This window comes from Enoplosus armatus, chromosome 6 (genome assembly GCF_043641665.1).
Source record: "Enoplosus armatus isolate fEnoArm2 chromosome 6, fEnoArm2.hap1, whole genome shotgun sequence".
NCBI classification, from domain to species: Eukaryota; Metazoa; Chordata; class Actinopteri; order Centrarchiformes; family Enoplosidae; genus Enoplosus; species Enoplosus armatus.
In genome coordinates, this window is record NC_092185.1 from 18,765,668 (window position 1) to 18,787,683 (window position 22,016).

The 22,016-nt window shown below is 41.8% G+C and overlaps 2 protein-coding genes across 2 annotated transcripts; one reads left to right on the plus strand and one right to left on the minus strand.

Annotated features, from left to right (window-relative positions):
• Window positions 1-480: 480 nt before the first annotated feature.
• washc4 (WASH complex subunit 4) lies at window positions 481-12,161 on the minus strand. Its single transcript, XM_070906851.1, has 33 exons — window positions 12,085-12,161; window positions 11,201-11,340; window positions 11,047-11,100; window positions 10,891-10,956; window positions 10,314-10,359; window positions 10,136-10,203; window positions 9,971-10,053; window positions 9,739-9,785; window positions 9,543-9,642; window positions 9,120-9,240; window positions 8,884-9,007; window positions 8,659-8,786; window positions 8,403-8,563; window positions 8,190-8,316; window positions 7,895-8,020; window positions 7,674-7,781; window positions 7,395-7,541; window positions 7,211-7,290; window positions 6,596-6,701; window positions 6,134-6,250; window positions 5,760-5,928; window positions 5,247-5,401; window positions 5,065-5,139; window positions 4,873-4,977; window positions 4,651-4,785; window positions 4,227-4,335; window positions 4,058-4,124; window positions 3,798-3,884; window positions 3,473-3,620; window positions 3,204-3,300; window positions 2,851-3,047; window positions 2,034-2,124; window positions 481-1,825 (listed from the first exon to the last, which is right to left on the minus strand). Exons 1-33 carry the CDS (start codon window positions 12,143-12,145, stop codon window positions 1,761-1,763), a joined length of 3,510 nt encoding a protein of 1,169 aa, XP_070762952.1. The 5' UTR covers window positions 12,146-12,161; the 3' UTR covers window positions 481-1,760.
• Window positions 12,162-14,040: 1,879 nt separating this feature from the next.
• slc41a2a (solute carrier family 41 member 2a) lies at window positions 14,041-19,743 on the plus strand. Its single transcript, XM_070907167.1, has 10 exons — window positions 14,041-14,418; window positions 14,888-14,995; window positions 15,956-16,027; window positions 16,204-16,348; window positions 17,120-17,266; window positions 17,480-17,627; window positions 17,870-17,949; window positions 19,121-19,252; window positions 19,340-19,488; window positions 19,567-19,743. Exons 1-10 carry the CDS (start codon window positions 14,041-14,043, stop codon window positions 19,741-19,743), a joined length of 1,536 nt encoding a protein of 511 aa, XP_070763268.1.
• Window positions 19,744-22,016: the final 2,273 nt, after the last annotated feature.

Here is a 22,016-nt window from a genome sequence, read left to right on the forward strand (position 1 = left end):
AATGTGTATATATGATTGCTATATATATATATATATATATATATATGTGTATGTATATATATATATGACATCTATTTTGGAAGAAATTTTGCCCTGCCTTGTACCTCGTTTTTATGAGGTGAGCATGGATGCAATATGTGGACATAACAGGACATTTCTGGATCTGCTGGACAGGGTGTCATGCGGCACTGCGGGCACTTACATCAAAATAATACAAAATTAAAATGTCGTTTAGGGAAAGGCCTGATTCTCAGCCAAAAACAAGAAAAAGATAAACATGGAGATCATCCCACACGTTCCGAGTCCAAAGCAGAAGGGATGTGTTTCAATTCAAGCTGTTTGAACAGCAGCATTTCATAGGAAACGGAAAACAATTGAGGAGAAAGAAAAAAAAAATCCTGACCAATCTTGTATTTTCTGAAGTTCGAAGCTTCTTTTCTTTGTATTAAAGCAGAAAAAAGGCTTTCCTGAACCACCGTGTGTGTGTTGTTTATTGCTTGTTAATGCGAAGGATCCCTCATTAAGTTTAAGTCCTTTCCTGAAGACAGTTTTATTTTTGATGTACAAACTTGCAGGCAAAATCTGTGCATCCTTGCCAAGGAAGACATCCACGTGTAAAAAATCTTTATATAGTACACAGGTTTAATGTTTACACTGGCAAACATCTATAGCATACAGGCTTTCAGTAAACTCATGATTTAGAGTCTAAATTCTGTTGAAAGTGCAAGGTTTTATTAGTCTTTTAAGACTTTACAGAACTTTCTCTTCAAGCTAGTTAATTCATGGAATGTAATTTGGACCAGATTATGGCCTCATTTTCACATGTACCACATGTTGATAGATACAAAATTGAGAAATAAAACTGTAATGATACATCTCCAATGCTGCGGAGAAATAATGAAACGTGTACTATGCAACACTCACAGATCAAGAATCCTGTGTGTTTAGATGTATTATTTCTAAATGTATGAAGTATCCACAGTTTAGAAAGGCACGCATACACACTTAACATTAGCAGTTGACAATATGGCACACAAACATGAGAATATACACTGAAAACATTCTCAAGAGTCCTCATTACTGTGCTCTAATCTACAGAGGCATTAAGAACAGAGCTGCCATTAAAGGCCATGAACAATCACTCACAATTAGTACATTGGATGTCAAAGGCGTATTGAAAACAAAACAAAGATGCAAATGAGTCATTGATTGAACTCGTCTCTGATGAGCAGAGGACACAGCTGAGGCTTCTACTGTAGAAAAATAATCCAGTCCATCCAGACTGAATGTGCAAGTATGAAAAGGCAGTGTGGCAGAGGAAAGGATTCACGTCTACCTTACACTTGTTTCACCACCTGACCTTTTCTGACTGCAGTCGCTTGCGTAAATGCTACAAATTCAAACTGAATTCATTAGATGCTGCAAACACTTCAAAGCTGTGGGATGTCACGCTGATGTTTCTGTAGAATGGAAACAAAAAAAAGACACTTCCTGCAGAAGCACTTGATGTACACATTCTTTCTCTGATGAAGACGATCGATCTGTCAGGGGACATAAAGAGTCTTTAAGACATTTCCCTTCAATTGTTTGTTTTATCCAGTTTCCAGCCATTTCTCCCTGAACTACATACACATTTCAGTGCGGTCTGCTGCAGGAGATCTTGTCTTCACACTTCTTCCTCTGACCAGACAAATACTTCCCCCTCATTTTACAGTACTCTTCAAGTTATGAACACTGATCCGCTGATGTCACAGTGGGGGTCACTTTGAGGCAGGTTCAGTGGGGGTTGAGCCATCAGAAGTTCCTCCTGCTTTGGCAGCTTCTTCTGGTGGAGAAAATGGCAGTTAAGTTATTTGTGAGATCTAAAAGGAGGATGAAGACACATAGACCTTCCTCATCCTTCATTAATCTTGGTACTATCTTTTTATCTATCCATGAAAAATCATCTACAAAAAGCCTGTTTAACAGGGTGGTCGTGCCAGTGGTTTTTGCATAATTAAAATACTTCATTAATCACCACAACACCATCTAACCTTTCTTCTCTTGAGTCTCCTCGGCTGCGGTTTTGTCCGCTCTGAAGAAGATCCGGGCGCTGCTTAATGAGAAGTGGAGCAGCTCAAACTCCTGAAGCAAAAGGAAGACCAATAGGTCAGAGTGAACAATTATTCCACATCAGAGGTTTTCAGGCACGGAGGGTGAAACGTGAGGCAAAGATACTGCGTGAGGTGAAAGCGACAGGTGCATGTATGTGTTCTTAAAAACGTCAAGACGTTAGTTATAGTAGTTTGGCAAGCTCACCGTCAGCAGTGTTTGTGACACACAGCTCATGGAGTCAGGTTCTAGGTACTCCTTCTTGGAGTCATAACTCACAGACTCGTTTAGATTCAGTTTGCCTCATACGTCACGAGGATATTATTATCTCCCATGTCCGTCGTGAACAAACCATTAAACAACCATAAATTTGCTTAGAAATCATGGAAAAAAAGACTCCTTACAACTCCAGCACCTGCCTGAGAATCATCACGTTTTTCAGTTTTCTTCAGTATCAAAGTAATTCAGTGTTAGTTGTCTGTACATCCATGGATACATTGCAAACAGGAACTGCTAACTTCTCATTTGGCATGTTTAATCCTGCCAATTTGTCAAAACAGATACAGGCAAAAAATAAAAATAAATGGGTTCAAGTTGTAGCCCACAACATAACTCGCTGATGCCATGGCAACATTATACTTCCTGTTAACATCCTCCAGTTAGAGGGAGGTGAAGGGGTTGTTGTTTGTTGTTGTGTGTGTGTGTGTGTGTGTGTGTGTGTGTGTGTGTGTGTGTGTGTGTGTGTGTGTGTGTGTGTACCTGAAGGTAGACATCCAGCCTCTTCTGAGTGAGGTTCATAGTTTGCAGCAACTTCTCATCCTGGCTGGCAGACTGGACGTTCTGCTCCTTCACCACAGCGTTCATCTCTTTCTTGTACTTGTCTCTGACGGCCTGGAACCAGTGCAGAGAGTCAAACTCCAAATACTGGTCCAGCAGCTTCAGAATGTATGCCACACCTGAGAGAGCGAGAGACACAGCAATAATAGAGAGGAAGAGGAGAGGGAGTCAACAGCCAAAAAGCAGTAAAAAAAAAAGTGTAGAGAATTTGAGCTGATGTTGTGTAATACATACTGCATTCAATTGTGTGTAATTTATCACTTAAGCCCACTCACCCATAGCAAAGCCATCATCTGTGAAAGCAGCTCCAGTTTTGTTCTTCTTGTTGAGTTTCTCTTTGCAGCTGATGGAGTGCTCCACGAAATTCACCGTCTATGGGAGCAATTTGTTTGTGTGTCAATTACTGAAAGTGCTGCACGGACTAATGATGAAGAACAGCGGAGAAAAATTTAAGCACTGCAGAGAGAGTAGGTAAAGACAAACAAATAGAAAGCGAAGAGAGTGTGATGTGTAGTGGCAGGGAAACAAATGAAAGGTCACTGACCAGTGGGGGTACAATCATGTAGAAGTTCCTCAGGTGCATATTCTTGACACTGCGAAACTCAGGTGCAAACACCGCCACAAGCATCTTGAAGTACTCAGTCCCCTCGGCGGAGTTGCTGGTCAGATCTCCCAACACTGTATCTAGGACACTGGAAGTGACACATGATGTTTAAGAAACAAGAAGTGAGGTTTCCTTTACACTCTCCTAGCTGTGGTGCCACCTGCAGGTGTAAAAATGGAATTACACTGAAAATATCTATCTACAGAGACTGACATTGCAAGTTATAATTTGGAGACATAAAGTGCAGGGCTTTCACATGCCCTACCTAGCAGCTTTCTGGGTTTCCTCTGACAGTCCCTCCTCCTTCACCAGCTCCTCAAAGTTGACTATATCCTCCAAGTCGGGGACGAACCTGGAGATGACACAAACACAAAAACATACTGGTGAGATGCAACAGAAAATACTTCAGTGAATTTTAATCAGACTTAACCTCACTAACATTCATTCATTCATTCAGATTGTCAGGCATTTCAGAGACTTTCTCAAACTGATTCAGACCAAGACCTTCATACAACTCTCTTTTACCTGATAGCACTGCTGCAGCAGTGGAGGCCTCCAGAACGGATCATACGCACATAGCCCATGGCGTTACCTGAAAGATTTTATAATAAGACTTTTTTTGCCTGCACCCGCAGTTGAATTTCTAAGACTATATGCCAAGAACAGATCAACAACATTTCTGTGTCTTTCTCACCGATCTGGCTGATGAGCTGTCTGAACTGGTCCAGGTAGCTCTGTCCATCAGGAGTGATGCCCAGCTTCCTGATGCCGCGGTTAAACTTCTCCGCTCGCTCAAATGGATACTACAACAAAAACATGGACGACAACAGCTGAACAAGACTTGGCAGGGAGACAAGTTACTGTGCCCGGTGATATGATAATATGGTATTTTTAAAATAGAAACTTCAGGGGGTTATTACAGGAGGATTAGACTGGTTAAACTGGTTCCAAGAACACATAATCTAGAAAAGCCCCCATTCCTGAGACTGGATTTACTGACAGTCTGTGACGGTTAAGAAATGGAAACTTAACATGCTTACTGGCAGATTAATTGCATCTTAAGCAATTATCTCAGGCTAGTTTTCAGTTTCCATTTAGCTTTGTTTGCCTTTTCTTACCTTCTGATCAGACTGGTCCTTCGTTTCTCTGAAGAAGCGGATGTCCTTGATGAGTCTGGACTTGATGTGTTCGTCATACATGAACTGACTGAAGATGTAAAACTTCTTCCGCAGGAACTGGTAGGTGAAATTCACCTGATGAAAGAAGAGAGCAACTTCTAGGACATCTATGTCTGAGGGAGACCCATCGAAACAAACACACCGCCGTGCCCATCAACTCACCGTGGTGTTCATGATGCCTGTGCCGTGGGTTCGAATGGAGTTGGCGATGTGACGGATGTTGATGGTGTTCAAGTGCTTGTTGTTACTTGCCTTCTCTATAAAGATCTGTCGGAGAGCACAAACTGTATACAATCCACAGACACTTGCTTGGGTCAAGATAGAAAAGGTGAACATAGAGGCTGCAAGTCTTACCTGGTTGTTGAGGTTATAAAGGTAGCGTGAGACAAAAACGTGAATGTTCCTCATGATCTCCAGAACGTCCAAACCCTAACAAGAACACAGAGGGGATCCCACTCATCAACCATGTATCAGCTTTATTTCTTTAACTAAAAACTCCCCCTCTGTCGTGATGTGTAAGGTGTAACTACACAGACCTGCTCCAGGGTCTGGCTGGGCAGGTGTGCCTCCGTCATCGTGAGACCATAGCGCTGCGTGGCGAGGTTTCTCATCTCACTGTAAGTGGCCCAGTCGTGCAAAGCAACAGTGGTTAGGTTGTAGAAGGTTTTATCCAGGTAGTGGGTCACATAGGCTGCAAGGACACGAAAAACAAGACAAATATGTCAACATTATGTCAAGTTACACCATCTTACAGTTTTCCAGCAGGTGTCAGCATTACACAGCACACACAGTACACTTTTTTATACTAACATGACCGGGTTTCACTTAATCCTTTTCCATTTTAATACAACATTTGTACACATTTTAGTTTGCATCTAAATTTACATCAATATAAATAATAAAATATCGTGGCACACATGCTTTTTCATTCAAATAAATATAGTAGATGCTATTAGAAAATGGCAAAGAAGTTCACAATTAGCTGTATACCCCAAAAACACACAGGACTGAAAATAATATGTGTGTGTGTGCGCACAGTTTTTCAGCACCTTTGATATGAATGAAGCGGTTGAAGAATCGGATGGGTTTGAGGGAGAAGAAGTGGGCCAGGTCCTTCATGCCAACTTTGAAAGGGTTCCTGTCGTCCAGCTTCAGGTGGGTGTGGACAGAGAGACGCAGGTCCTTCTCAATCTCCTTACACAGCTTGTCCAGCAGGTGCTGCAAGAGTAAGATTCCAGTAGGAATGAGAAGAAGGTTCACTCATTTACACCAGAAACACGGAAGTTCAGGATGTGACTGCAACGCTGGTAATTTGTCTCATTTGTACAAAAGGATGTAAATCAAACACCCCGACACTTGTACGCCATACTGTAGATTTCCTCTTTCTGCTTCTCACCCTCATCTCAGTTTCATCTGTTCTCACCTCGTTGAACACGTCCATGATCTCCTTGTCGTAGCTCTGCAGCAGTTGGTCACATGATTCCATGTGTTTGGCGTGCAACATGGAGGGCACACTGTCCCTCAGCGCACTAAACATGTACTGCTCCGGCCAATCAGACGTCGTGCAGGAAGGCAGAACACCGAAACAGCCAATCAACACAAGCAGACGAAAAATAGGTAACAATTAAAACCAAATTGTAAACAAAGAGACAGCATCTGGAAAGCAGTAAATCCCAACTTCCAACATTCAGTTATCAATGTAGATCCCCCTTAAACTGATAAAATAAAATAAAGTATGGTTGTTGTTTGAGATACCCCTCATTTCCTCAATAGAAGCATGCACTATGTTTTGAAACTTTAATGTCTAAGATCTTTTAAGTCTAAGAACATGAAAGTGATCCTTGCGGACATCGTTACAAGTCTTGTCCATGTAACATCTGCTTACATGTATTCGTGCTGCGTCCACAGCGTTGTCATATACATCATCCAGGTAGATGGGAAACACAGCTCGGTGCCAGTAAAGGAAACTACAGTCACACTGCAGCTTGACCCTGAGGAATAAAGGAAAACAGTTCCTAAGTGTGTCTAAAGTGTGCCAAAGAAAACATCAAATTGCTTAACGGATGGAAGGACTTGTGCCGGGAATTTATACACAGTTCTGACAAGGTCAAACATTAGCATCCACCAAGTGCCAGACGCCAGTAAAAATGTTTCAAAAAAATAATCGATGACAGTCACCTGCTAAAGTGATGACTGGGTATTTGAGATGTCTGTATTTTAATGATTTGTATTTTGTTTTGGCCTGTTCTCAAAACCTTCTGTGCGAGCTCTTTGACTATGAGCCAATGACACCACAGCACCACGCTGGCTCTCTATTACACAAGACGTTAAGAGCTGTCTGTCACACTGGCTCCACACCAAGAAGTAGCACCTAAACTTTTCTTCCCTGCCTGGAGGGTTAATCACTTTGCCAGCTCTTGGCAGATGGAGCAAAAACGGATTGATTCCTGCGCCAACTACAACTTTTGTTCAACGCGATCAAACGAAAAGAAAATCCCACCTCTCACTCAGCTCACTGATCAGATCCAGCTTCTTCAGCACAAGCTGCAGTGGAAGCAGCTCCTCATCTTTGAAGGTTTTCTACAAGACAGCAAGAGAGTTCAACGTCAAGCAAAGAATCAAATGAAACAAAAAGGAAACAGAAGTGTCTGTATCCCACTAACCACCGACGTCCCCCAACACACCAGCTGAGTGCCGACACACAGCGCCAGAGACACCACGAGGCGCCGCTCCTTTGTGCTGGGTCCACTCAGAGCATTTTCTGCCAGCACCAAAGACGACAGCACATCCAGCCGCTGCTCGCTGTACTTCTTGTCGGAGATCACCCTTTTCTACAGGGAACAAAAACACATAGCGTCTTATAAAATCATGTTAGACCTCTAATTAGATTAATATGTCACTATGTCATAACTCCTCCTGTAAATACCAATAATGTGATTTAGTATTTGCATGTTTGTATTTACCTTGGCGATGCCGATGGAGTTGAGGGCCTGTGATTGCAGCTGCTGAGTGATGTGAGAAACAGAGTCCGCTACAACCATGGACCGCCTGTGAAATGTGTGCTCCACAGCCTGAGGGGAGAGACACATTGCATGACTTTAACTTACTAACTTTACCTTAAAAGGCCAATGCACTGGTGAAAAGCATGGAAACACTCAAAAAGCGCACACGCATACACACACACCTTGAGCAATTCAACCAGTCGACACAGAGCTTTGACGGAGGTCTTGGTCATAGGCCGCTGCATCGACATATACATGTTCATGGTGGTCTTTATAATGGTGCTGATGCTGTATGCATACAGGATGCCCTGTGAGGAAGAGAAAACACAGAAGGGGCCGTTGTGTGTGGGGCCAATGTGTCTGTTTTTGAGGAAGCCTCTCAGGTGCATTTACACCTGGATATAAATACATATTGGAAAACTTATGCCATGTGATGAGCTGTAGTCCTTGCTAGGGGATAACACTGCCAGTCTTTACCTGCACAAACACATTACATCTGCTGTTAAGGTCTTCTGCCAACTTGTCACTTTTATGCTCCTTGGACAAGATGGACTCCATCTTCATCATCCAGGAAGTTACAAACACGTAGTAGGACTGAACATCCCTGAAGAGACGAGACAGAAATAATAAGATTCTCAAATCTAATCATCCGATTTAAACAAAATAAACATGACTTTGGGCGCCACTGACTTTGTTAGTGTCTGGGCTCTTTGCTGCAGGTAGGCGTCTCTCTGCGCCCTGATGGCCTGCAGACTCTTCTTATCCATCAGCTTAGCTGCAGCTGGGACCTTAGCCATGAGGAAAGCGTCGGGAAACCAGATGATGTTTGCAGTCAGAGTGACAGCTGGAACCTAGAATGAAAACAAGGAGCAGACAATCGCAAGATTAAGAAAACAACAAAGACAAGGGAGGGCTGTCAGGGATAGAGAAAAAGGCAGTGAACTACCTTTTTACAGACATCGAGCAGTGCCTTGTAGAACTTTTTGTCGACACTCCTGAAGATGTGAAAGTGAAGCACAAAGAGACCACAGACGCCAGCATATTTATCTCTCTGGTCAATCTCCGAAGGTTCACCTGAACACAATACAGGCACACAGACATGAATCACTTTGAAGTTGCAGGAACGAGTAGTCACAAGTGAACCCAGTCGATCCTGAGAGGAGAAACTGACCAATCTTGGACTCAACATTGGTGAATATGGTGCGAATGTTGAAGGCGAACTCCTCGGCAAAGGCACTGTTTTTGGCAACAGCTACTCCCTCCCCAGGATCATCGAATCTCTGCTCCACACAGGCCTGTCACACAGTGAACATCATGAGGTCAATGGCGCTCAGAGGGCATTAACAGAACACACTCAATCAAGTATTCGGTCTAAAACATAATAAAGGCCAGAAAGAAATGAGTCACCTGCAGTATCATGCCATCCAGCAGCTGCCCCTCAAGCTTGAGCAGGAGTTTCTCAAATGGTTTCAACTTCTCTTCAGGGATGGAAAATTTCCCAGGGTTATGGTGCACAGATTTCAACAACCTGCAACAGGAGGACGAAATTACAGAAGACCATAGAGCCTATACAGATTAGCAATTAAAGCAAGTGTGTTAAAATAAATCACGGGTATAAATACAGAAAATGTAGAAAATAATACAAAATGCCTTTCTTGATAAAATGAATGTACATATATTTCAGTTAAATTGAAATCTTTGTAGGAGATCATGTTAAACTTACAATAGAAACTGTGCTAAAATAGTAATAATTGGAATGCATATCACAAATTCAGCTTTTCCTTTATCTCACTGGTTGCAATTGTCGTGTGTGAGTGTATGTGCGTTAACCTTTTATACATCTTCCAGTGATCTTTTAGGGTGCCATGGTTTTCCATGATCTCATCGAGTGTGAGCAGCACCACTAACAGCTCCCCGAGGTGTTCGTACACTATCTGCAGAGGGAACACAAAACACACACGGCAAAAAATCTTTAGAGATAGAGTACAAATTGAAGACATAAATAAAACGAGTTAAATCTTAAAACCCACCTGGAAATGGACACCTGACGACTCAATGATTTTTGTTGCACCCCTAAGATGTGAAAGAAGAAATGGTTTCGCACATTTGTTTTGCGTTGTAACAGAGCAAGTACTTAAACCAGAAATGCAGTCTGTAAGTGCATAAAGGCTCTTTTGACAGCATGGGTATTTCAACCAGTCCAACAGGAACAGTGCATTCACTGTGTAACGTGACTTCCTTCAGTTGATGGATCTTACTTGTTGCTGTTGTAGAGGGCAGCCAGCTGATGAACAATGTTAACCACCACTTCATAACATCTTGACACAAAACAGGACAGTTCCTATCAAAGGGACAGAGAGAAACCATCAGTGTTTTCTGCATTTCAATGAACTACATCATGACAAAAATTATTTATCGTCTACCTGAAGGAATGAGATGAATCTGCCCATCTGAATCTGGGACTCTCCTTCAACAACACTGGTGTCAGACACTGTAACACAAATGTATATATACCTCTTATTTTTATCAATGAATTAAGAATCACTGTGTAACGATGAGGGCACACCTAGAATAAGTGAATAGTCATGTTTGACAGATTACCTCCCTCTCCATAGTACAATAAGCCATTGTAGAACTTGGTTTCTGCCTGCAAGAGAACATAAATTCAGGGCATAGAATCCAAAATTTTATCTCACAGTACAACACAAACAAGGGATATCAACATCTGTTTGGAGTGAAGTTGCTTAAAAAGGTCCCTCTGGGGCTGTTTTTCTGAGTGGGTCCCCGCTTTGTTTATCTCATACACACAGGTGACGCAACACACAGGGTGGGACACCAATGGCATCACACTATTCCACTGATCAATAGGTGAAGGAAACATGCCAAGATATGCAGCAATGCACAAGCAAAGGTAGAGTAGAAGAAGACTGCAAGCGAGTAAACATGAATGTAAACAATGCTGGATTTAAAATACGTCTACATCTTTTATGAGGAAGCAAATGCATTGATCACATTAGTTAGACCTCAACGATACACACAATGTTTTGGTGAGTAACACTGAATGTAAACATGAGTTTAAAACTCCACAAGCCTCTTTAATCAAAATTAGGCAGATATGATGAAAAAGCAAACCAAACTAACCTCACAATAGCGCAGAGTGAACTGTTTACTTGCTTACCTCATACTTGAGTTTCTTCACTTCACTACAGAGAGCTGCATAAACTGTGATGACTTTGTTCAAAACCTGCACACCACACAAAATAATGGTCATTATCAAGAAAGGAAACACTTTGTGGATGTGAGACTTAACAAATTACTGTTTGTCTTTATTTACCTTGTTGTCTGTTTTAATTAACTCCAACACAGACGACTGCTCAAATGGGAGAAGCTGAAAGGGAGTAGAAAGTATTACGAAGGAAATGACACAAGTTTAAATTGTGTAAAGTCTCTTCAGTTTGATGCACAGCCACAGGTTTTTGGTGTTTTACCTTCAGGGCGATGGGGTCCAGAGTGAAGTCCCACACATCTCCGATGGAGTCGTCCAGAGCCTCCTCGATGCCCCTCAGCTGAGAGGTGTACTCCTCCAGAAACTTGCTGAAGTTCTTCAGTTGAACCTCTGTGTGTATTTCTGTAGGGTTGAAGGTTTGATCAAGGACACTTCAGTCGGTTCAAGACTGATACTGATGCATACATAAATGTTGTTATAGCTAGTTAGCAGTTAACAGTACCAGACCCATTGTTTTTTGATAAAATGTTGGAAGTAAAAAGTGGAACTTTTTATGAATTAAAGTGTATGTCTTTTCATGACCTACATATGCATTTTAGGAGCCCGAAATAGACACAAAATAAATGTCCAAACCCATGTAATTTATATAGGGAGCACTGAATATTGACTGCAGGAGACCTGACACACCACCATTGTCCCTTTTAGTTGGGTTTAATCGAAAGAAGTTGGCGTTACAGTCCGCTATTTATAATGCTTTTCACATGAACTACTGTCAAAATTACTCAAGTGTTGGTGGGCTGTCAAACTGATCACCTGTATGTAACTGGTGGCGGTGGTTAGCGTTAGCTAACTTGTCGCTGTCACTTAATTTTAAGAATTTACCCTTTACATTACAACTGGTATGGGTACGCTGGATCTTCAACTTAAGTAAATATTACGCTAAATAATTTCAAATGTGTCGATTTTAACGAGCATTTGTTTGCAATTAACAGTAACAGTAACAGTTCCGTGCCAGCAAATAGACGGTGCCCAATGGCAGAGCATCTTGCTAGCAGTAGGAACTAGCACTGGAGGCTAGTGTAACGTCAGTTAACTTTAGCACGTCGCTATGTTTCAGTGCACGTCAGGGCTGGACGCTGTACTTACTTTGGGAACCGTCGTCAAAACGGTCAAACTCCCAGTCAGGTGCGATGGTTTCTACCGCCATACCGACGGCAAAGGCGTCCCAAAACACAGCTGCTGTTAGAAAGTGGAGCAACACAGTCCCATGATGGGTCTCATGATTTTGTGAATAGTTTTGCCAGTGCTCATGGGAAATGGAGTCCAGAAGAGATGTCACTGGCAATGACCGCATAGATAGATTGTGGGTTCTGCGTTTTCCTGTTGAACTCTTCCTAATATTTGTATTGTGTTGCAACCAGCACAGGCCTTTAAATGATGTTGTATATGTCATTGGTCAATGCTATGTCCATATAAAAATAAACATTCCATGTGAAGCAGCAACAACCATAACAACTAGGCTATAATACAGTCACGGGCCAGCATTGGACAGCTCTTAACTGTCTTAACTTAACTGTCAAATATGTGTGTGTGTTTGTGTGTAGCCTGCTGTCTGTCTTAAACCTGAATATGCATGCACTAGACATGATAGAGGGGATGACAGTGATGTGGTTTGTGTGTGTGTGTGTGTGTGTGTGTGTAGGGGAAGGGGTAGGTTAGGGTAATGTCACACTGGAGACTCAGCACACCATTCAGAGGACGACAGAAGCCATGAGGAAAAGTCACGGTCAGCAGTGGAGTGTGAGAATTGATGCCTCTTCTTCTCCTATGGTTTCACATTCACAGTAAGGGTAAGGCACTTCTCTACTATTCTACTATAGACCAAATGTTGCTCAGACTATCAGATTAAATATATATATATACATATATATATATATATATGTATATATATATAGACACATTGATTGTAGCAGTATCTGTGCAAGCAGAGATGCTTGAGAGACAGTGAAACTAAGCATTGCAAATTAATTTGATATGAGAATTAAAACTTTCTCACAAGTTCTTATTTTGTCCTCAACCCTTTGATCACGATCTTGAAGATGATTAGACTGTAGAAATCCTGTCATCATACAGTGTTTGTTTGATGCGCTATGCTTTCCTTTAGATACTCTTATGCATCTGCAGATAGCCTTAACCTTGAAGGATTTAATACGTTTGTGTGTGGTGCCCGTAGCTTTTCTGACCATTTGATGGGATTGATGATTTAGAAATTGCTTAATCTATCATAAATATGAATATTTAACATAATAAAATTATGTGAATTTCAGTCAAAGTTTCATTTTTTTAAACTGTAGATTATAGAAACACTAAAGTTACTGTTCTGTCAAGCTTTTTCAGCAGGATAAAGTAGATTGTTGAGACTAGTTTTGATACATTTTCATTCACAGCTGACAAATATGTTTGTTGGCATGCCAATTTCTGCAGATGAGAAAAGTTATACATTTTTGTACAATTCCTTGCTCACAACTTGAAACCCTCAGCTGTTTAGTACCTGGTCATCTCTTAGGAATTCCAAATGAAGTGCATTGTCTCAGTCAGACAAGGCTGCCTCAGTGCTGCTGATGGGAATCAGGCATGAAGAATGATAATGCAGGCAATCTGTGCCATCAGATGACTCTGAAACAGCCTTATTCAACAGCCAAGCTTACACATGCCAAAGTCGCACACTTGATTTTTCATGGAAACAAGTCGTATAATACCACAGGACTTGTTGCTCACAACCACAGAGCTATTAGTATTGTTATACTGTTATACATTGCTTCATTTCTGCTGCTGTGCAGTTGATGCTGTCTTTGCTGTCACAGGCAAACAGGAAACAGCCTCTAAATGGGGAAGTTTGTGGTGTGGTGGTGGTATACAAGGAGAATTTCTGAATTGTTCTGTTTTAGCAACATATGCTGTTAGTTATAACCACTCAATTGTGTCTCATCCTTTTTGGTGTTGCTCATTTTCTTTTCAGGCCAACTGTTTGTGACCAGTGCAGGTGTTTCTCAGGAGTTGGAGCAGCAGGAATAACATCCTGCCAAATCCCAACTTTACACCATGGTTGTCCCAGAGTCACAAGATGAGTATCTGGCCCCAGGTGGCTCTGTGGGCAGAGGCACAAGCCAGCAGTACAGATCCATCCCAACCTTATCCCAACACTCTGGAAGTCCACAACAGTTTAGCTCCAACGGGAATATTTCACCAGTCAACACCAGTCTCCAGTATGAGCCACAGGATTACACTGAGACAGACTTTCTGCTCCCAAATAAACTCTACGGTAGGTCAAGGGTCAGCGGATCCACAAGAGCACAGGATGCAGGTGGCTCTGGTGCACCTGCTGAGTCAGTCCGCTCCATGGTGCTTCAGATCCTGGTGCCATTTCTGCTGGCTGGGCTCGGGACAGTCTCTGCTGGGATGCTGCTTGATGTGGTTCAGGTGAGGAAACAAAGGAAAGCTGAGGAGGACAAAGACCTGAGTTTAGATGATCTCCTATGTGACGTCATCATTTCTTGTCTTTCCAAATGCCTGGAAGCTAAATCAAGGAGATTGTGTATAGAAAACACACATTTTGCCAGGAAGTAAAGAGATGAAGAGAGTTGAAACACATGCAGTGGGAAGAAAAGTGAAAAGGAGAGAGGGAGTGGGATGACATTAAAGACAAAATGAGTTTGAGTTAGGAGAAAACGGAGGGAAAGGAGGACTGGCACTTTGTTGGTGCCGGATGGGGTTCTGCTGTACTGGGATCAGTTAGGGGAGAACTATGAAATACACAAAAACTAATTAGAATTTCAAAGTTGGTACGTTTATTTTCACCATAACTGAAAATAAATAGGATTCATTGTGTGTTTGTCATCTTCTATACTAACTTCATGAACGTATTTTGCACTCGGTGTTTTCATGGCAGAACTGGGACGTGTTCCAGGAAATCACAGAGATCTTCATCCTGGTCCCTGCTGTATTAGGCATGAAGGGGAACCTGGAAATGACTCTGGCCTCTAGACTCTCGACTGCTGTGAGTGTGCGCATGTCGACCCCCACCCCCCCCCCCCCCCCCCACACACACACACACACACACACACACATACACACACACACACACACACACACACAGCCATATGAGCTCAAGCCAACAATCTAATACACAATTACAAAGAAATGCCATGAGGCATAAGTGAGATGTGTTTAACATCAACAACAAATGCGGTGAAATATAAAAAATGGACAGAAATGCCAACAAGAGTTTGAGTGAAAGTGAATGATGACTTTTTGAGAGGGTGACTACAACCTCTTTCTCAGAATTATATTCTTGCCTTCTTTCTGTCCTCATGTGAAACTCCTCACAGACCTGTGAAGACAACAGCAGCAGAGCGACTTGCAGCGCACTCTCCTGCAGGACACATTAATGCTAACAATAGTCCAACAATTCAGATCACCTGAAATGATGAAAGGAGCGAATATAATGATCAAATATTATTATAATTATCCTTCATTGATATGCCAACACTTGATATAGCTTGTTCCTCTGTGCCACAGAGCTGCATTGTTATTATAACTATTAAACTATTAAAACACACAGCCACACTGTTGCACTTGGTGACAGTTACAATGAAAAAGGGCACTGTAGTTTATTTTGACTTATTCCCATTCTGGTGCCATTAATACTCCTAGGGCCTAAAGTGTGGATTAATCTGCAGCTGAAAATAGTCCCAACAAATCCACTATTTGCTCCTATTTCAATCCGGAGTCCAGTATATCAGAATTATTGGTGCCACTGCAAAGATAATTATTGTTTCAATGTCAATTAAAAAGCTTTTGTTGCGTGAGCTGGTGTTGTAACAATATGAACAATATCTGTTCTGTTTCTTTACTTTTACAAAACACTCTCACTCTCACTCTCACGTGATCTTCATCAGCAAATTGAGTTTGCCAATTGTCATGGAAACTAATGTTATATTATGTCTGATGTCGTCAGGTGAATGCAGGAAAACTGGAACCTGCCAGAGAAAAATGGATGCTGATTGTTGGGAACCTCGCGCTCAAGCAGGTACATTATTTATAATTTATTTTTATTTTTTTTCATTTAAGAAAAAACGCAACTTTCTGACTAGTTTTGTGGACTTCCAATTACCCATTTCTGTCTCATTTACCTTTATCTCCATAATTTTAGCGCAGTCTTACTAAGACTTATGGATATTTCTTACCACCTCCATCTTTTCACAGCTACAAGCCACAGTGCTCGGCCTGTTAGCCTCTCTGATGGCGACTCTGTTGGGCTGGATGGCAGAAGGGAAGATGCCCTTTCATCATGTAGTGCTCCTTTGTTCAGCCAGTGTTTCTACTGCCTTTGTGGCTTCACTGCTGCAAGGTAACAACACAACCTGCCGTCCCCTTGAACCACTGTCCTTGATCTTTCCTTGAGTGTAGTAATTACAGATGCATCACACACTTAAACACATCAACATTAGATCTGGTGTTTCTCCCTCTCAGCTTCACCAATGACCTCAGGAATCGTCACTAAGTTTAATGAGATTTAACACATGCATTATACATTTACAGGTGCTGACCCCTGTGCTTCTGTGAAATTCTCCTTTGTCCTCTCTTTGTTTTGGGCCAGTTTCATACATCCTGGCATTCTTCACTGCTGTGAACAATTCATTCTTAAGTCCCCTCAAAGTTATTGTGTGACCTATTTCCCTAGCAAAGACTTCTAAATACCTGGAAAAAAATGCACTTTCTCACAAAATGGAAGGGACTGTGGCGAGACACATCATGGACATTTAAATCAATTCTGCTTGGGGTTTATTGTTTCTTTGGTTGCAGAGTGACTTCTGATCAACCCACAATCTGAATTTCGGCATGGACTGATTATGTCAAGCTCAGTGCCACAGAGTCAGAGGTGTAGCTGGAAATTGTGGGCTGCATGCCCGCAAGAGGTACCTCTAGACCCCCATTTACTTTCCTTTTTGACCCAACATCACCTTTATTTTTTGTAGAGGAGCAATTATATATGGTGTCATTCTAGTTCCACTCAGGTTGAATTAAAGTAAGCTTAAGTTCATCAGTTCATAAGACCTCTGGACTGATCCCATGTCACCTTGTCGATGAAGACCTTTACCTTGTCTTTAACCCTCTCCAGGTATTATTATGGTGGGAGTGATCATTGGCTCCAAGCGGATGGGAGTCAACCCTGACAACGTGGCCACACCCATGGCAGCCAGCTTTGGGGACCTCATCACTCTCGCCTTGCTGGCCGGCTTCAGTCAGTGGTTCTACTCCTTCATAGGTAAAGAGAGATGAGGACAACAAATTGGTCTGGTAGGCCAACACACACCTGAACAGTGAAGAAGGGTCGTCATGTAATTTTCCCTTTTGGCCAACAGATGGCACTTGTGGCCCTGAAACTAACACGTCCGTAAAGATCAGAAGTCTAAAATAGTTTTAGGCTGATTTCCTGGTTGGAAATAAAGGTATGAATAATGACCTTGTCTCTTGACAGATTTGTATCCCTATGTGCTGTACCTGGTGGATCTGTTTTTTGTGTGCCTGATTCCTCTTTGGATGGTCATTGCCTCCAAACATCCAGCCAGTCACATCCTGCTCCGCACGGGCTGGGAACCAATCATTACAGCGATGTTCATCAGCAGGTACTCACCTCAGTCTTGTGACTGACTTCTTCAAAAGCATGGACATTTATTCGGACTACTTGAATTGTGTACATCTAGGTGTGGTGTGGATTTTGAAGTTTAAACATTCAGTAAATTATTATTATCTCTTTTGACCCCTAAAATACTCTTTTCATTTAGGCCTTCTGTTGCAGAATCACACTTCTTTCAAAATGTTCTCCTGAATACATAAAGCTTCTAAAAACCTGTTGTCTTTCTTTTAGTATTGGAGGACTTATTCTGGACATGACTGTGTCAGATCCAAACCTGGCAGGAATCATAGTTTATGCTCCAGTCATAAATGGTGAGTCGTCCTCTTTTGAAGGTGCATTTTTGTGCTACTTTTTGTGAAGATACAGATCTAAAAAAAACATTAAAATGAATCATGGATGAATCCTTAAGCTATGTCATGTGTACGGATTTATGCCTTAGTGGAGGCCAAAATATGTAACGATAATTTATAAGCTAAGGAAAACTGTGGAATTCACTTAAGGCACCGTTCAGCTGCTGAGAGGTATGGGAAGCCAAAGGTGATCAGATATCATAACTATGTTGATGGGAGATCCTATGTTTGATGTAACTCTTCTGAAGTGCTTTTATTAATCTATAGCATCAACATCTTGAGGAACTGGCCATTTGTCACTAACCCTCCTCAAGGAGTCTTTGCTGGGTTGTTGCATGACCCAGAGCTGGGGCTCGTAAACCACCAGGCTGGGGGAGAAGTTCATTAGTTCAACCCTGAAATAAAATAATCTTGATCGCCACCCCACACCCGTCTCAGAGAATTTTGCTGTCTTTCTAGCATGTGTTGATACTCAAATTATTTCAATTCCCAATTGACATGCGTAAATTGCTACTCACATAAAAAAAACACTTGTTACTTGTTACTATTAAAAAGTGAAAAAAAGTGAACTCTACTGTAAGTCTACTGGAGGTGGTCAGGCAGGAGATCATACCTGTGGAAGGATTTTCTAAGAATGGGATTAAAAACTGTCTATAGATGGGAAGCTCATCAGATGTCTGTGCTTTAGGTTGTAGAAAAGAAAGACATAACTTTGGAGAACTGCGTCCAACTGGTGCATGCTTATGTTCGGAGGTCAACATACTAGCTACTAGCATAACCTAACTGTCGGCTGTCGAGTTCCATTCAGTTTTGTATTATTGCAGAAAATAAGCTCTGTGTCAAACAAAAGATTATGATACTTACACGTTTGGTTCAGCAAGATAATCTGCACAAATGAACACCACTTTTATGATTTTTGAAGTTTAAATGCAATCGCCAGCAGTACAAAGCAAATGTTGGCGGCACAGCCATTCTCCTTTCTCTGTGGATTAGGCCGGACGTGAGGTTTAGCCTCAGTCATACCACATATCATAGGTCTTTCATTCATGTGATATCAGTAGGCTAAATCACACATCACATGTAAGTATGACCACACTGTTGACCCTGCCCCCACCTCGTCTTTCTTAACCAGGTATTGGAGGAAACCTCGTCTCTATACAGTCTAGTCGCATTTCTACCAATTTGCATATGAATTACTCACCTGGAGAGGTTCCTGAAGACCGTAAGAGCTGCTACAGCCCTTGCCGCATTTTCTTTGGTTCAGGTAAAGATCAAAAGGTCAAAACATTTACATTAAACCAGTCACCTAATACACACACACACAAGCTGATGTTCACCTTTGTCATGGCAGAAGCAAACCATCGATCAGCTCAGGTCCTGCTTCTTTTGGTCGTCCCTGGTCAGCTCGTCTTCTTACACACTATTCACCTGATGAAAGGAGGCCACACTCTGCCCAGTCCTCTCTTGACTGTCGCCTTCTTGTCTGCTTCCCTGATTCAGGTGAGTTAGACGTGCGGTCATTTTGCCATCTGCGTACTTCATCACTGTTTTACAATATCACTCTTGTCTGTCTCTTAGGTCTTCTCCCTGCTGTACATAGCCGACTGCATGGTCCACTGTCTATGGCGGAGGGGTAAAGACCCCGACAGTTACTCAATACCCTACCTCACAGCCCTCGGAGACCTGCTAGGGACGGCTCTTCTCTCTCTTGCCTTTGTCATGCTGTGGTGCATTGGTGACTCAGGCAGTGTATAGGTTCAAACCAAGAAAAGGTTTGAAGAAGAACAAATACAACAAAGCAGTAAAATAATAGATACAAGGACAAAGAAACTGAATATTTTTCATCAAAGGTAGTCATCCAGTTATTCTTCACCTTTTGTTTCACCTTTGACATCATTATCCAGCTAACAGTGGTACATTTACCGGATGTATATGATGTTAATTAAAACACTCCTTGCTGTTTCTAGCAACTTGTCAGAGGCATGGACGCACACAACCACAGAGGCTTGAGGCTCGTAGATTTCAGTGCACTTCATTGTAGTTCACCTTTTTGTTTGTTGGACCAAGGTTTTGTCCTTTTTCACTCATTACATCTGTCATTTTCATAACTTTGTGGACAGTGAACAGAAGGAAATGAAAGAATAATTATATGTCCCTGACTTTACATGTAATGTAATGTTTGGTTAATATTGTGAATTTAAAAAAAAAGGAAAATGGAAATGGGAAATATTATGTATCTCAGTTTATTCTGTAGTGGGCATAAAGAAAATCCTACTGGAAATGTGACGTACTTGCATATCATCACGTAGAATACATCACTGGGTATTGTGATGGAAATCTGTGACTGAAGAAGTTTCAGGAGACCTGGATGTCTTACGCACAAGGATTTAATGAAGTTCAATCAAGGAGAATGCAGCACAAGTGAACACTGTAGTGGCACCCAATTCTGAAGGTTACTTCCTGATGAGAAGCATTTAACCCTCTACTAGACATAATAAGAACCAGATACTGGATTCTAAACAAGAAAGTTTTACAATGTAAGTCATGTTGCATGTCACTTCAGGTCATATTCAGTGCATGTCTCAGAGGAAACAGTATATCCGTGTGGTGTCTGGGGCAAAGTGCAGTCTATCTCCCATGACCTTGATCTCCTGAGAGACCTTATCAGGACATCTGCTCTCTGCCAGTCATCCTTACAGAGAGAGAGAGCTTGTTGAAGATAAGAAGTCCAGTTCTGGGCCAGAGTTAGAGTCTGGATCTCTCCTTCAACACTTAGTCTTCTGTAGGATTGAGTAGCTCTTGGAGTCACAAACAGGTTCCAAAATAATTCACTGGAGACGATCAGAGTTGGATGCAATAGAGTTTTATTCTTTGACAGAGATAAAACCTGAGCCAGTCCCGGAACCTGACTAACTAAACATGTTATGCACAACTTCTTATATACTCCAACATGCCTTTCCTTCTGGTGTTGTTTTTCTCCAACTTGCGGGCACCAGCTGCCTGCACCTGCTAATGTCAGCATCAGCTGTCCAATTATTTTGAATTTATGACCTGTTGCTGATAGTCGCATCAAAGGCCCTAAGTTGATGTTGGCATCGGTGGCCTACTGCTAGCGCTGGTGTCCTTGGGCCTCCCCTGATGTTATCATCAGTGGTTGGCCTCCCCTGCATCGTGCGATCCTCAGTAATTGGCCCTCTCCTTGACTATTTTTTTGGTTTTACTACCTACTGCTGATGCCCGCATCTCTTCTCTCTACTCTACTTAAGAATTGAATAACTGTCAGGTTACATGTTTCATCAAACACAGTTTTCCTCACTCGTGAAAACCTTAATATCAGATGTGGATATATTTGATATGCTGAATACATTTTATTATTTTATAATACAGAGAACTTCAACAAGCTGAACTATTGCTCTGACAGAGACAGGCCAGTGACCTACTGTGACCTGAATGTGTCCTGGGGAACCTCTGTGTCATATTATCTTCATATAGAAGGACAATTACTTCACAGGTATACCAATTTGTGATTCTTAGATCACTTCAACAAAATTAGGATCAAAAGTCTAAACTGACTGTAAATCAGAAGTCCTTTGAACATTAGTATAATGAGTATAACAGGCAGTGTAACGTGGGGGCCTCCCTACTTACTCTTCTGAATTTGTATTTCATCTCTTTTTTTAATGTTTTTATATATATATATATATATATATATATATATACATTGTTGAGCAATCCACCTGTGTTGTGTCTGAGTCATACCGTTTCCCCCCCTCTCTCTTCTAAGTAACAGTTCAAATTCACTTTAACAGTTCAAACTAAGTTCAACAGTTAAGGTCAAGATGTATTTTAGGTGACTTGTTCCCCGAATACGGGCCCAGACGTTATGCCTGTATAAATTCTGCTAAAATGACAACTGAAGGTACAGCTACCTGTGGCTTCTGCACCTACTGGACACCCTATGCAGTGGGAAACCACAAAAGCACGGTCGCCTCGGCTCCTGTAGGCGCCCCTCGCTAAGCAAGGAAGTT

Excerpts from the sequence above, each read along its gene's own strand:
- slc41a2a (XM_070907167.1), top strand. The coding sequence starts at position 14,041 with ATGGTTGTCCCAGAGTCACAAGATGAGTATCTGGCCCCAGGTGGCTCT. Across the intron at positions 14,996-15,955 it reads CCTCTAGACTCTCGACTGCT|GTGAATGCAGGAAAACTGGA; the intron begins GTGAGTGTGCGC and ends TGATGTCGTCAG. Across the intron at positions 17,950-19,120 it reads TTATGCTCCAGTCATAAATG|GTATTGGAGGAAACCTCGTC; the intron begins GTGAGTCGTCCT and ends TTTCTTAACCAG.
- washc4 (XM_070906851.1), bottom strand. The coding sequence starts at position 12,145 with ATGGCGGTAGAAACCATCGCACCTGACTGGGAGTTTGACCGTTTTGAC. Across the intron at positions 10,204-10,313 it reads ATTGTACTATGGAGAGGGAG|TGTCTGACACCAGTGTTGTT; the intron begins GTAATCTGTCAA and ends TTTGTGTTACAG. Across the intron at positions 7,542-7,673 it reads ACTCCATCGGCATCGCCAAG|AAAAGGGTGATCTCCGACAA; the intron begins GTAAATACAAAC and ends TGTTCCCTGTAG.